The 15,653-nt window shown below is 36.7% G+C and overlaps 1 protein-coding gene across 3 annotated transcripts in view; it reads left to right on the top strand.

The window, feature by feature from the left end:
- Positions 1–14,927, top strand: part of LOC113533429 (potassium voltage-gated channel subfamily KQT member 2) — a 52,585-nt gene extending 37,658 nt beyond the window's left edge. Inside the window, exons 11-17 of one of the 3 annotated variants that reach the window (XM_034299935.2) lie at positions 466–689; positions 1,671–1,718; positions 4,845–4,953; positions 6,401–6,532; positions 7,436–7,531; positions 8,985–9,108; positions 9,638–14,927. In XM_034299935.2, coding sequence (XP_034155826.1) covers positions 466–689; positions 1,671–1,718; positions 4,845–4,953; positions 6,401–6,532; positions 7,436–7,531; positions 8,985–9,108; positions 9,638–10,363 — 1,459 coding nt within the window. In that variant the 3' untranslated portion in view covers positions 10,364–14,927. The remainder of the gene's footprint in view (positions 1–465; positions 690–1,670; positions 1,719–4,844; positions 4,954–6,400; positions 6,533–7,435; positions 7,532–8,984; positions 9,109–9,637) is intronic. The other 2 variants (XM_026925588.3, XM_026925596.3) reach the window with 2 other exon arrangements.
- Positions 14,928–15,653: the final 726 nt, after the last annotated feature.

The raw sequence follows: 15,653 nt of genomic DNA on the forward strand, positions 1-15,653 counted from the left end.
CAAAGGTGCATCTACTAAATACTGACTTGAAGGGGGTGAATATTTATGCAATCACTTATTTCACATTACATATTTTTATTTAATTCTACATTACTTTGTAGAAACGTGTTTTCACTTTGACATTAAAGAGTTTTTTTTTGTAATTTTTTTTGGTCAAAAAAGCCAAATTATATTGACCATGATTGATATATAAAATCAATACAAGGGTAAAACATCCAAGGGGGTGAATACTTTTTATAGGCACTGTATTTCTATTCACAGCTTATTCCAGATAAATATTCTTTTTTCTTTATCTTTACTGCGGTCATTCTAGAGCCTCTTAATCATTAATGAAATTTTTTTTGTTTGCAGCCAACTATAAAGTTTCCTACTTGGCTTTTGTTAGACAATGCAAGCTGATTTTACAAAATAGGTGGTTTACCTGGTTACTGAGATCATAATATCATAATACCTTTACCTTTGCAGTCAGAAGGTCAGTCTGAAAGAACGAGTATTCTCCAGCCCGAGAAGCTCGGGAACAAAGGGGAAAAGTTCACCCCAGGGACAGCAGCCTCTGAGACGCTCTCCCAGTGCAGATAACATTGAAGACAGTCCTTCTAAGGTGCCCAAGAGCTTGAGCTTTGGTGACCGCAGTCGTGCTAGACAAGCATTTCGCTTCAAAGGGGCGGCTTCACGCCAAAACTCAGAAGGTGAGGGAATCTAGTAGAGATGTACTCATATATAAGTTCTTATTTGTTTCTGAAACTTGGTTCAGTGGACAGTGGAAGGTCTGTATAACTATATGTATAATTGTGATTGATCTTTGGGTTTTTGAGTGTTTGGGGATATTGTATTGTATGTGATTTGTGTGAGTGGTAAGTCATGGCTCTAGTTCTGTTTTCTGTATCTCTATTTTCATTTTAATTTCTGTTAAACTGGTTATACTAACACACTTTTAGAAACTGAGGATATAAACTTTTTTTAACTGGAAAAACATGAATGAATTGAAGTTACCTAAATTGACTGAACAGATGCTAAATTTATAAGTTTTAAACATCAGGATTCTTGTTCTTTATTCAGTGAGTTATTGCATGTAATAATTACCCAGTAACTTGTGTTATAGTGTTTTTTTCCCTAAACTGCTGGCATTCTTTGTAATTTTCCTACTGGTTTTGGTATAATGTGTAGCTTCTTTGTGGTGCCAGTGTGGTGGTGGATATATACTTTAAAATTTGAGTGGAAGCACAGAAACTCTGGTACTGGAAGTTAAACTTATTGATTATAGTTGCTGCCTTAATCATCTTTATCAAGTCCTTTATGTTGCATAGAAATTACAGCTATTGTGGCTGCACCAGAGTTTGTGTGTTACTGCAATATTTTTGAAAGTGCCTTCAAGCTTGCTTTCTGGTCACACTTTTTACAAAGTGCAACTTGAGAAGCCCTGAAAATGGCTTTTTTTATATTTAATTCACTAAGTATTATAAATCCAAGTGTAAATAAACATTCAAACCAGGTTTAAATTATTACTAATTTCTAGTAAAACATAATTATATGGGCTCTGATAACAGCACGTTGTATAAAGTGCAGCCTATTTGTAATCCATGTGTGCTGATTTTTCCCCCGTTGTTTTTTAACGAATATGGATCCTGATGCTGTCCTTTTCATTTCTCTGTTCGATGCTGATGCTAAAGTGCTGATTGAGATGCAGGCAGAAGATTTGAGGCAGAAGAGCTCTCCAGGTCAGGCAAACCAGACGGGTCTGGGCCCTGTACAACTTCTACCCTTTAAAACAACACTATTCAAAGTCAAACTAACTTTAACTATAACTTCCTGTTGGTAGATATACTAATGTTATTTACTTTTGAATTCTGATTTTTTTATTGTAACTTTTATTTCACAAGATACATGCATAAACTGAGCATGTGATTTGGTTACAACATAGCACCTGCTTGCAAGTGAATAATAGACATGCTTGTGATATGTTGTAGATGTCCAAAATTGGGCATTACAGTTTATGTTTATTAAATTCTTAGTATTTTGAAGACCAATTTGCTGTTTAGCTACCAAGAGCTTGTGAAATAAGATGCAAGATTAGTCCAAATTTAATAAATACTGTTTTTTTTCCTGGAAAACATGAAAAAAAGCAGAAATTCCTGCTCTATTGAAATTGTTCTAGGTCCAAAATCTTCAAGGTTCTAAAATTTTATCCTGTGCAGCATGCAGTACTTTAATATTGCAGAGATTTATTCATAGAGTAATGGACTGTTTCTTGCTCTTGGGGTTCTTTCCACAAGGAAACACTTGCTTACTATGCTTTTTTAAAAAGGTTTGGATATCTATTTTTTCATTACATTATTTTTTATTTTACCTTATTTTTCCTTGGAGGTGCTTGATTAGAAGAAAAAAATTTATAGAATAACATATAGGGCTTATCAATTAACAATAAACATATTAAATAAAATATAATATTATAAACAATCTGTCTTATATGTAACTTTAAATGTTTACTAACTAATTTTATATGCATCAGATTTCAAGTGTATTTCCTTTTATGTGCTGATAAGTCAAATGTGAATGTTAATTTAATTTTTTAATTCTGCCTTTAGTACCTACTAAATCAGTGTTTTGATTGGTTATATTCAGGACCGTCAAACTTCCCATTTTTAGGACTTGTTTCGTAAGATGTTAGTGATAATGTCTCCCATACTGATACATACAGTACATACACATATGTGTAGCAATTAATGGCAGTATTATTGAGGCATTAAGTCATGTATGTCTTGGTTTTATTTCAAAATTTACCAGTGATTACCAGTGATTAAAGCAACATAGCACTTTGGAAATCAACCATATTTTTTAAGCAAAAGGAATAAATTGAACAATAGATGACTCTTAGTTAACTCTTAGTTAACTCTTAGTTAACATATGTGAACAACATTCTTCTTGGCTTGAAAACGAATCTATGGCAGAATTTCATGTGTGGCTGCATTTTTCTTTATATTACATTTAAGAAATATATCATTGTCCTTTTTTTTATATAATTTCTAGTCATCACAAAAGATGCATGTTTTGTTTAAGATATAAAAAATCCTCAGAATAAAATTCTTATTATTTTATTTTTTTAATCATATATTTAGGATGTTTTATCCAACATTAGGTAACAAATAGCAAATTATCATATCTTTGACTTTCTGGAGAAAATCATGTCTTCTTGAATGTTCTGGTATGTTGTTTGATTACGTTTAAAAAAACAATACCTATCTTTATGTTCTATTCTCTTTCTTTATATTATGTCTCTGGGTGCATGTACATTTAATTTGTTTCCAATAAGGTGCATTTCCCCAACACTGGTCCTGTAGTACCCCCTGTCTTGCAATTTTTAGTGTTTTCTCTGCTCTAACATACACACTTCAGCTCAGGAAGGGCTGTTAATAAGCAGATTAGTTGAAATGGGTGTGTTAGAGCAGGAAAAACACTACAATGTGCAGTACACAAGGACCAGGTTTCCAATCTATCCTGTAAGGCAAGACCAGCCCTGCATTTACTCATAAACCTTACCCTTACTTTAAAAAACATATTTCATGTAGTTCTTCAGTTTTCTTTGTTGTTTTATTTGCATTCATGTTCTTTAGCCATTCAATTTTAAATGGCCTTGTCATATAATTTCTTGGTAGCCATATTTTAACCAACATATTGTCATCTTTCTTCTCCAATGTTTGCAGCAATTGAAGGGTTGATCAGTAAGACAATAATCACATGGCTGTGGCCACTATAGCAAGCTATTTTATGAACCCTAGAAACAGGACAACCAACAAGGGTGCATGTTTCTGTTCTTGAGCCATTTCATGACCCATCATACCATGATTCCAAATTAACAGCCTCAGCCAACAGGCAATGCTGCGCTGTTACCTGCATGTGAAAAAAGCTGATTAGTTTCTGAAGCCCCTGCAACTTTCCACTTGATGGGGCCTTCCAGCTGGCATCACAGAGCACTGTAACAACTCCATAGTTGTCCAAAATCTATTGTAGCCCTTCATAAATCACCTGAGAGTTTGGAGCTGTACAGCTTTTGTTAGGCTCTGTGATTTAGCTGGCATAGAAAGCACGATTAGTACTTTAGTTACTCTAATGCCAGATGAACTATGGAGACAAATGGGACCACAGTTGACAAATACTGTAACCTAGAATTACTGCTCCAGCATAATAATCAACCAGGAGATACTGAAAAATATAATTGGTGTTAAAACATATTTATCAAAGCTTCACTGCACTTAAGGTAAAAGCTAACAGTTCAGTCAAATACATTATTAAAGACTTTCACTTACTAGTTACTTTTAAGAGCATAAACACTCTTTACTCTTGTTCAGTGCCTTCCATTAATTGAAACAATGGCATTTGACTTACAGGTACTCCGCAAAATTAAATATCAAAGAGCTCTGAACATATATGATTATCTTTTAGTTTTACCAAATCTTTTTGCAGAGTCGCTGTAATTCAAGCTCTCATGGAGGTAGAGTGTTCAGCTCTAATTTCTACTTTGCTATATTTGCTGGCTCATGTTCTTCTGGGCTACAGTAATTTTGGTTAAACCCTAATTTCTAAATCCTGGCTATCCCTACCCTCTCCTTGTGCATCGGGCCGCTGTGATATCACCTGGCCAATGAGATGAGCTCACACTGCCCGTTAACCTGCCCTGATCTAACCAATATTCAACTATACACTGTCTTACTGAGCTATGCAAGTTAATGGCTGTGGCTGGTCTCTGCTTGGTGCCATCCCAGAGAAAACAAGCTTAAGACAAGCGAGATTTAGGAGTTTGTTTACTAATGCTGGAGTCCCCTGTTTTCATATTGTCTTTTTTGTAGAAGCCAGCCTTCCTGGAGAAGACATTGTTGATGACAATAAGAGCTGCCATTGTGAGTTTGTTCCACAAGATTTAACACCAGGAATTAAAGTTACCATCAGGGCGGTGTGGTAAGTAACATTGCACAGAATCCTTATATGCAGAAAGCATAAACAGGAAGCTTACTGGTCTGTTCATATATTTAATAACCTGACTTTAACATACACTATATGGCCAGAAGTATGTGAACATCCCTCTTAATTATTGAGTTCAATGTTTCAGCCATACCAATTGCTAACAGATGCATAAAATCAAGCAGATAGCCATGGAATCTCCATAGACAAACACTGGTAGTAGAATGGGTCGTAGTGAAGAGCTCAGTGACTTCAAATGCGGCACTGTCATAAGATGCCACCTTTGCCACAAGTCAGTTCATGAAATTTCTGCCCTGCTAGATCTGCCCCAGTCAGTAAGTGCTATTATTGTGAAATGGAAGCATCTAGGAGCAACAACAGCTCAGCCATGAAGCGGAAGACCATGCAAAATCACAAAGCAGGTCTGCCGAGAGCTGAATCACATAGCATATAGAGATCGCCTGTCCTCAGTTGCATCATTCACTACAGAGTTCCACACTGCCTTTGGAAGCAACAACACCACAGATCTGTGCATTGGGATCTTCATGAAATGGATTCATGAATAGATGCCCCTGTGCACAAAGCAAGGTCCATAAAGACATGGTTTAACCAGTTTGGTGTGGAGGAACTCCAGTGGCCTGCACAGAGCCCTGACCTCATCCCCACTGAAAACTTTTGGGAAGAATTGGAATGCTGATTGCGATCCAGGCTTTCTCATCCAACATCAGTCACAAATGCTACTTTGACTGAATGAGCACAACTTCCCATAGACACACTCCAAAATCTTCTACAAGAAGAGTGAAGGCTGTTACAGCTGCAAAAGAAGGGGCCGACTCCATATTAATGTGCATTGTTTTGGAATGGGATGTCCAAAAACTTATACAGGTGTGATGGCCAGGTGTTCACATACATTCGGTCAAAAAGAGTATATTATAATTAATTGCTTGCCATTTTATGCTATTTTTAAAGCATTTTTAACAATATGTATCCCAGTTGCTCAAGATGTTACTTTCAATGGATTAAACAACATATGAAATGTTTGCCTTCCAAAAACTCAAGAAGCACATTTGCTCTATGAAACCTTTATACATTTTCAAATTTAAGTAAAGGAATTCTGTCAAGTGTAGGGTGACATGTTTTAGGACAGTGGAAAGAAATCATGTCATGTGAGAAGACTCCAGGCTTCATTTTAGCGTGGAAGGCACGCTAACCTAATCCAACAAAGTTGTAATTTCGAGTGCCCTACCATGGCATCATTTAACCCTAGCATGGCTTTCCTGAAAAAGAGTAGGGACACTGTGGCATCACCAGGCTTTAAACAAATCATTTTAACTTTCATATTTCATGTATCGACTTCTGGCTATAGACTTAATGCTGATGTATTGACAATGTAATATATTGGATTGGCATTAATATACTGTGTGCAAATGCTTTGTCTCTGCAGCATTATGCGGTTTATGGTGTCAAAGAGAAAGTTTAAGGAGAGTCTCCGGCCTTATGATGTGATGGATGTTATTGAGCAGTATTCAGCTGGACACCTAGACATGTTGGCCAGGATTAAAAATCTGCAGTCCAGGCAAGACCAGATATAAAATCTCTGTATGCTTAGGTCGTGGTTTCTCCCTTTTTGGTTTCTTTCTGTCTTCTCCTGTTTGTCTGCTCTCCTGTCCTCTTCTTTCCCTCAACAATACCTATACACATACACATGTGCACAGAGCACTATCCAAAGCATTGGCTATTGTATAGCACTACACATTTTTCGCATGCCCCCTCTTTTGGAATCTTCCCTGGTTCAGTCTCTTTTTTTTTTTTCTTCAAAGCAGTATGACATCACATTTTTCACCTGTGTTGTGTATCCCATGAAGTCAAATAGGTCAAAACTGTTTCATTGTGTGTATCTAATATCATGGTGTGTACCAGTCTGTCTTTTTGTGGTGCGTTGTGTGCATAAACACTCACCCACCATGGAAGGACATCACTGCTCAGTGATGTTAGAGTGATAACACAAAATGTATGGTAGTATGGAAAGCAGACCTGAAACAAATCTGTTTGACATTCAGTTTCTCTGAATTTAGGGGCAATCATATCAATCCCATCTACAAGGAATATTGATATATGTATATAGTATTCTGACTTAAGAAAGTGATTCAATATATACAATTTATGAATATATTCATGCTCTTGAAGCATACTTAGGCATACTTTCAGCAAAATCTTGCTTTTCTTTCACTGCAAGATCACACCATCACTTCTCCAACTGGAACTTATAAAACAGCCATTTGGCTGTTTACTCTGTAAAGTATGTCGGGAATATATTTTCACTTTTTGTCCTTCTCTCTTTTCCTATTAAAATTTCCTTTTTCATGGTTTGGTTGTTTTCCCCCTTCCTATGCTAATATGTCCATGGTCCTGACGTCTGTGCTGGTCCGTGTCGCGTCATCCTGCATTGTGCTGTCCTCTCCTCTATTTGCTTTGCCAGGATAGATATGATATTGGGTCCTCCGGGTCCCACCACTCCCCGCCATAAGAAGTATTCAACCAAGGGAACCAAAGAGTCGCCCCAGTTCTCACCTAGGTTAGGACGCACCAAACTGCATCTCGTGCTCGCCTTAGAGCTATATTTTAATTTTTTTGCTGATTGTGCTGAGTGGAAAGAAAAGCAACCTGTTTTTGTTTCACACTACATGACTTATATAACATTGCTTCTTGGGATGCTCAGTTAACACAAACAAGGCATAAGCATTAGCTCTACTTTTGTGGATTGGCAGCTGAAATGTGACGTTTTAGTGACATTTACAAAACATCATGAAAAGCCTTTCATTTTTTTAAGGAGTATGTGTGCTTTGCATGGTCATTTAAATGGCAGCAGACCTGAGCAGTAATTCCTTCAGTCCTTACCGAGGGCAGCTGTGCAGGGATTTAGTTAGTAGCTGCTGATAAACTCTTAATTCGCTTTACATCTTTTGTTTGTTGAGACTGAGCATGGTACATGTCCAAGTGATGATTCACACACACATATATCATATACATGCCAAACATGGAAGAGAGGATTCATATATCATAATACATACAGGTAAGTAATTAGTAGAACAAAAACAGGTTGAGCTGGTTTGCTTGCTTCGCTGTATGAAATGAATAATCTGGACCGAGCAAAATGCAGCAAAGGTGCCTATGATCAAGTAGAATTGTAATTTCAACAGTCTTTTTTTATGCATGTTGGCATGACATATTTTAGGGGCATGCCATATAATACACAGCAACCATCTAAGGATATCTGAGTATCAGGTATATCTAGGTAAGCTTATTTTATATCAATTTACTTGTTTTAATTGATCATATTTTCCTTTTTTTTTTTTTTTTGGTCCGTTGGTTAATTCAAGAAACCTGAATGAAATTGTAAATACAGTGCAATAGTAAACTTAAAGTGTTCTGGGAAAACATGAAAAAATATTTTCAAAATTGTTAAAAAATAAAGATAAATATTTTAATAAGCTTATTAACGTATTTTGAACAATGTGTCAGAAATGTGTTTAAAATTAGAATACAGCATATGATTTGATAAGAAAACGCATTGTTAATTTCATAGTAGTTTATACAGCTTCAGAGGTTATTATCCTCAATGACACATTATTCAAATACTGTATTTCAATGCACATATGTAGATATAGACCTTATGGTGGGCCGGGCTCTTTGTCCATTCTTCTGTCCCTTTCTCTTAATCTGGAAACACCTGTTCATATCATGTTCCACCATTCTGCATGCTCTCATTCACGTACATAATGTTCTGGCAGAGAGCTAGTGAATGAGTGCAGGGTGTCCTTATATATCCGCTATATATCCTCTCCCCTTGTTCTGCTTTCCTCTATGCATTTTACAAAGTTTATTCCTTAACAAACTTTAAACAAGTCAATATAGCTATCTCTGCCTTTTTTTTTTAACAATTACTATAATACGTCTTGTACTTCATAAGTTGATATTGCAATATATGCTATAGTCTAGGTTGTGTCTCTTTTTGATTTGAATGGTAGGGTCGACCAGATTGTTGGCAGAGGTGCTCCAATCACAGACAAGGATCGTCCTAAAAGCTCAACAGAAGCAGAAATTGCAGAGGACCCAAGCATGATGGGAAGGCTTCTGAAAGTAGAGAAACAGGTCATTAAACATTATTAAGACTGGTTTGGCAAACCTGCTAGTTTTAGAGATTCTCACATGCATGCACTCACCATTTTAGGTTTCTTTATCTAGGACCTGCACATTTCAATGTTATAGATTTATAAGAAAGTACAAATTACAACAACTCCTATTCTCTCTTTAAAATCCTCATACCATTTCCAAAATCTATAAAAAATATTTGCCAGTACAGTTGTCACACAGAATATTAACCATCAACCCACAGTTCCGTAAAAGTGGATTAAACTACCTGACCTCATAGACTGCAGCGGTAGAATGAATTGCCCAAACTGTGATAATAAACTGAAAAAAAAGATGAAGCAGCTGTTTTGTGAGCACCTGAACACTGAAATAAGATCTCTCCCCATGAGTGTGAATAATTGCAAGTGAGGTTATTTCTAAGTAGTTCTTCAGGATTTATTAGTCTATACAAAATTGGTGATTTTAGGTTGAAATGTTATGCTGGTTTGTACCTGAGGTGTTATGTTATCCAAACTCTGCTCTTGAACAGGTGATGTCAATGGAAAGGAAACTTGATTTCTTGGTGAATGTCTACATCCAGCGAATGGGAATCCCACAGTCTGAGACAGATGCCTACTTTGGTTCTAAAGAGCCTGACCCAGCCCCACCGTACCATAGCCCTATCGAGCATATGGAGAAGTCTGGCTCTATTACCAAGATCATCCGTTCCAACAGCTCAACTGGCCAGAAGAATCTTGATGCTCCTCCATCTGCATGCGTCAACCAGAACAACTGCCCTCCATCCACCTCTTGGCAACCCCATGCCCTTCCTGGACCCCCTCAGTGCTGCAGAGGCAACTCCCCAGTAGGTGATACCTCCTTGGTGCGAATCCCACCTCCACCAACTCATGAGCGCTCCTCCAGTGGACATAATGGCTCCAACCGAGGCTCTCGTGGAAGTGCGGTGGAGGAGGTGAAGCCTGGAGCTCTGTCTCAACAGCAGGCAGGTGCTGATAGTGACACCTCCATCTCCATTCCCTCTGTGGATCACGAGGAGCTTGAGCGCTCCTTCAGCGGCTTCAGTATCTCACAGTCTAAAGAGAACCTAGACTTCCTAAACAACGCATACTTCAGTGGCATGACACGCTGCTCAAAAGTGAGGCCCTACATCGCAGAGGGTGAGTCAGATACAGACTCTGAGCTTTGTGCCCCTTCACCTCATTCTGCCACTGGGGAAGGAGCATACAGTGACAGGGGCTGGTCTGGCCCCAAGTAAATCTGAAAATGAGCTTTCAAAGTTGGATATTCTGCTGGGGGTGGTAACCTCTGAAACCAAACTCAGGCCACATGTGGCAAGAAGCTGTATTTGTTAAAACCATGGTTACTTCTTACAGATACAGATCTGAATTCCATGCCAGAAGCCTGGTAGTAATGCCAACCGCCTAAATGTGGAGCTTTCTGGTACTTAAGAATTTCCTAGACAGGTGGTACTTGTGGCTGTTACCTTTAAAGGTGTCATTCTTCTTTTGAGAGACAAGCATCTGCTGCTCAGTCATTGTGCATCGTTCCTAAAAAATCTAACCAAGAGAAAGGCACAGGAAAAGATAAGTCAGCAGGAAAAAAATGCCATAGTTTGTCTCAACCTTTAGTCACATAGTTCTTCACCCTCATTTTTCCAGCCATTCAGGTTATGTTTGTCTAGTCACACTGTCTTATTACTCTGAGACAGATAACGAGATGGTTTCTTGTTGTCCACATTAGCCCATGGATGCACTTCAAAATATAAACTGCTTTAAAATTGTCCAATATTCAATATCTGCCATCATGCCAAAAATTATTTTTTAGTAAAATTGTACTCCTATAGAACAAGAAACAATTTACTTATAAAAGGTACAATATTTCAATGTATCAGGTTTCAACCTTTTTAAGTAATCACTGGTTTTAATAATTTGCATGAATTTAGAATATTTATACAGTTTATTTTATACAAACCTATTTAAAAAGAGGAAAATAAGCTTAATATTTTATGCAGAAGTTTTGTTCTTTTCATAAAGAGAACTTCTGAAGCTATCTATAAATATAATGCATATGAACTATTACCATATATATTGACACATTTAACCATCAAAATGTATAGATGCATAGATCACGTGTAATTTTCACACCAAAAATTCTGTTGTCTGGAATAAAATAATTGAATATTTGATCTATTAATTTTAATATATTTTAAACAAGCTTTTAACAATCTGATATCTTTTTAGTTCATGGACAGTCAGTTCATACATATATTTGTATGCTGTCTTTGCTTTTTCCCAGAACACATTCTAATATAATGTTGCATCAGAGCTTTTATCCATTTGAAGCTGTAAAGTTTCATTAGTTGGCATGATCATTTTTTACTAAACACTAAAGAGGAGTCATCTGTTCTCTTATTGTGATACTGCACACTTCTGAACACAGGTGTACCTACCACAACAGTGCAACGGTCCTGTTGACAGTGCATTCCTTCACGTATTTTTCCTTTTTTCTTCGGATGTATGCAACCAACACTAAATCTTTTCTGTGTTACACAAAACATACTTCTGGCCATCCAGCCCTGTTGCAGGTCAGCCTTCTCAGAGGTAGGTGTGGGTGATATAAAAAAATATAATATCACTTAATATCATAATATTAAGCTAGTTTAAGTAACAGCTGTGGTTATTGTTTTCAAGCTCTATAACAGATCTCACTTATTTTATGAAACACGAACTTGTTCAGTGCTTGAGAAGTCACCCTAAATAGCACTCCCCTAATCACAGGAGAATGTGAATATTGTATTATAATGCAGTAACAACTGGAATCCTCTTTTGGCAATAGGAATATACAGCCTGGTCCATAAGTATTTGGACAGTGACACAACTTTCATAATTTTGCCTCTGTACACCACCACAATGGATTTGAAATGAAGCAATCAAGATGTGATTGAAAGGTAGACTTTCAGCTTTAATTTAAGGGGTTAACAAAAATATTGCATTAACCGTTTAGGAATTACAGCCATTCCTAGTCCCTCCAATTTCACAGGCTCAAAAATAATTGGACAAACTAACAATTATAAATATAAGGATTATTTTTAATACTTAGATTCAAATGCTTTGCAGTCAATGACTGCCTGAAACCCATGGAAATCACCAAATGTTGTGTTTCCTCCCTTGCTTTGCCATGCTTTGCCAGGCCTTTAATGCAGCCACCTTCAGTTGCTGCTTGTTTGTGGGTCTTTCTGCCTTTCAGTTTTGTCTTCAGTAAGTGAAAAGCATGCACAGTTGGGTTGAGGTCAGGTGACTGACTTGATCATTTAAGAACATTCCATTTCTTTGCCTTAAGAAGCTCTTGGGATGCTTTCACGGTATGTTTTGGGTCATTATCTGGTCATTATCTGTACTGTGAGGTCCTATCAGTTTTACAGCATTTGACTGAATCTAAGCAGAAAGTATAGCTAGATACACTTCAGAATTCATCCTTCTACTTCTATCAGCAGTCACATCATCAATAAATATCAGTGAACCAATTCCATTGGCAGCCATACATGCCCATGCCATAACACTTCCTCTACCATGGTTGACATGATATGGTATGCTTTGGATCAGGAGCCCTTTCCTTCTCCATACTCTTCACTTCCCATCATTCTGGTACAAGTTAATCTTGGTTTCATCTGTACAAAGAATCTTGTTCGAGACCTGGGCAGGCTTTTTTAGATGTTTTCTAGCAAAGTCTAATCTGGCCTTTCTGTTCTTGGGTTCTTGAGTGTTGAGTACCAGTGGTTTGCACCTTGAGGTAAACCCTCTGTATTTGCATTCATGATTGTAGACTTTGACGATGATAAGCGTACCACCTTGAGAGTGTTCTTGACTTGGCTAGATGTTGTGAAGGGGTTTTTCTTCACCAAATAAAGAATTCTGCGATCATCCACTTTAGTTGTCTTCCATGGCCTTCCAGGCCTTCTGGTGTTACTGAGCTCAACAGTGCATTTCTTCTTTTTAAGAATGCACCATATTGTTGATTTGGCCACTCCTAAAGGTTCTGCTATCTCTCTGATACACTTCAATCACATCTTGATTGCTTCATTTCAAATCCATTGTGGTGGTGTATTATGAAAATTGTGTCACTGTTCAAATAGTTATGGACCAGACTGTAGCTACTTCTGAAAATCTTCTAGTTATAAGCAGTAAATGGTACAACAGGAAATCAAGCTGAACACCTTTTTATAGGGTGCACATGTTGGCTTATTTCAAGCTTGTGTAAATCCACCACCTGTGTATGAATTGGTTCTAAAATGTCCAGTGTCATATCTACAGCAAATACTTATGGTTCAGCCTATGTTATAGCCCTCAAGTGCACATTCCACAAAGTGCATCTTCAAAGAGAACAGTTTAGTTTACATCATTTTTGTCTTCCATGTAGCCTGTATTTCTTTATCCAGAACAGAAATCTGTTCAAAATGCTATCACTGAACCATCATCTTCATAGCTATGTTAAAGGGAGAAGAAGTGTAATCATGCTGAAGACTCACATTTCTGAAGAGGTGGGTATGATGAAAAAGTTACAAATTAGGTTAGAATAAAGCATGCTAAACAAATAATGACAATTTCAGGTTGAACTTTGCTAAAGTCTAATACAATGTGGGTAAGGAATCAATATGCAGGCCTTAACTTACACATTGTATATGAAATGCTACACAGACATTTCTCTCATGTTCATTTAGAAAGTATGATAGAAGTGTTATTAATTCATTTACAAAGCTCAAAAGCTCCTTTGAGCACACAAACACAGGTCTAAAATGGTGTCATGGTGTATTATACACCAGAAATATCTGTCATGGTCATTGATTTGTGTTTTTATTGCATATCTTGTCATCACAGCTGCCTTGCTTGGTTTGAAAAAAAAAAAAGAATTATTTGATTTTTTCCAAAGAATATTATGTATTTTGCTAAATTGCCTTTGGTGTTTTGTCCATGTTTTCTGTAATGTATAAGAGTCCTCTCGCTGCAACTCTGTTTTGAACACACATTGTGCTTGTGAATGTATTATTGAATGCTATCTCACTTGCACACACACTGGTACTGGTACAGATATAGACAACCATGATTCATAATGTAATTGGATTGCAGTTGATTTGTATAAATTATATTTTTGGCTCACACTGATTTGTAAGGCATTGCATTTGCTGTAGTTTTAGGTGGCCCATTCTTAACTATTTACATCATCATAAGCTAAGACATTTTGGGCATTTGTGATTCAAATCAGATCAAAGTTGCAAGAACTAAAACTCTTATGCGGAATGGTACAGGTGTGATTAACGGCTCCCGTATACAATCACTGTAGCTCAGAACATGGCTGTCTATCTCTGCTATAACGAAACAAACAAACAAAAAAAAATACAGGACACAGTCACAGGACACAGAGGACAGATACAGAAAACGAGCAATACTTAACGCATGTCATGTAACCTGCAAGCCTTATGTTTTTTTCAACTCATGTCTCAAGTGACAATTACATGATTTATGTTTACATTTTAAAAAACATTTTCAATAGCCAAGCTTTTAGTGGAAGAAAAACTGTCTTTGTAAAGTCTGTAACTTGAATGCAACACAGTGGCGTTTGCATTGTGTTAACGGTCTCCTGTCATATACATGATTGTTTTACACAAAAGGCACTTTTTTGTTTCCTTAAAGGAATAAAATGCTTGCCAGCATGTTTTAAACCACTGAATGCCATAAATATAGCTTTTGATTGTCATGTAGCATATCCCTTGTGTAGTCACTCAAATCCATGGGAGCTGTATAATAAACTTTGTATTATTAGAACAGATGATTACTGTTTTGCATTTTCGTACATTTTGTACGTTTTGTAAAATGATCTACCTCAGATTTCATCTCTCGAAAATACTTCTATGTCTGGATGTGGAAGAGCATAGATATTTCATCTAACGGTATAATACATAATTAAAATGAAGATTGTATCAAAGATTTGGAGAGGTTAATCACTAATTTTGAATAAAATAATGGAGAGGTTAATCACTAATTTTGTCTGGAATAATACGCATCCCAGCCTGCATACTTCCATGCTTTATGTTAACTACCAGTGCCTAATCTCCACTGGTATTACTATGCAAAAAGGTCACTCTTTTTTCCCATTTAAATGATGTCTCACCTGGGTTGAGATATCAATTTATACTTGCTTTCTGCATATTAAACCCTGCTGTGATAAATAACAATGCTGTACGGTATAAAGTATATGTTGGTATAACTTTATACCAGGATCCAAGGATTTAAACTGAAATGGTAACTGTACATTAGGAGAGACATATAAAGACAATTTCCTGTTGACCTCTGAGGATCTAAAAAGGAAATATTATGTGCCTGTAAAGTATTTTTATATCTTCACTTTAAAAGCTACAGCATGTATACCTGGGAAAATCTGATAGTTGTGTAAATGTAAAAATTTACAGAACATTTAAAGCCAACTGTAAGTAATGTTTAGGATTTGTGATTTGGAAGGTTTATGATAATCAGTAAATAAACAAATACCAG

This window comes from Pangasianodon hypophthalmus, chromosome 2 (genome assembly GCF_027358585.1).
Source record: "Pangasianodon hypophthalmus isolate fPanHyp1 chromosome 2, fPanHyp1.pri, whole genome shotgun sequence".
Classification (NCBI taxonomy): domain Eukaryota; kingdom Metazoa; phylum Chordata; class Actinopteri; order Siluriformes; family Pangasiidae; genus Pangasianodon; species Pangasianodon hypophthalmus.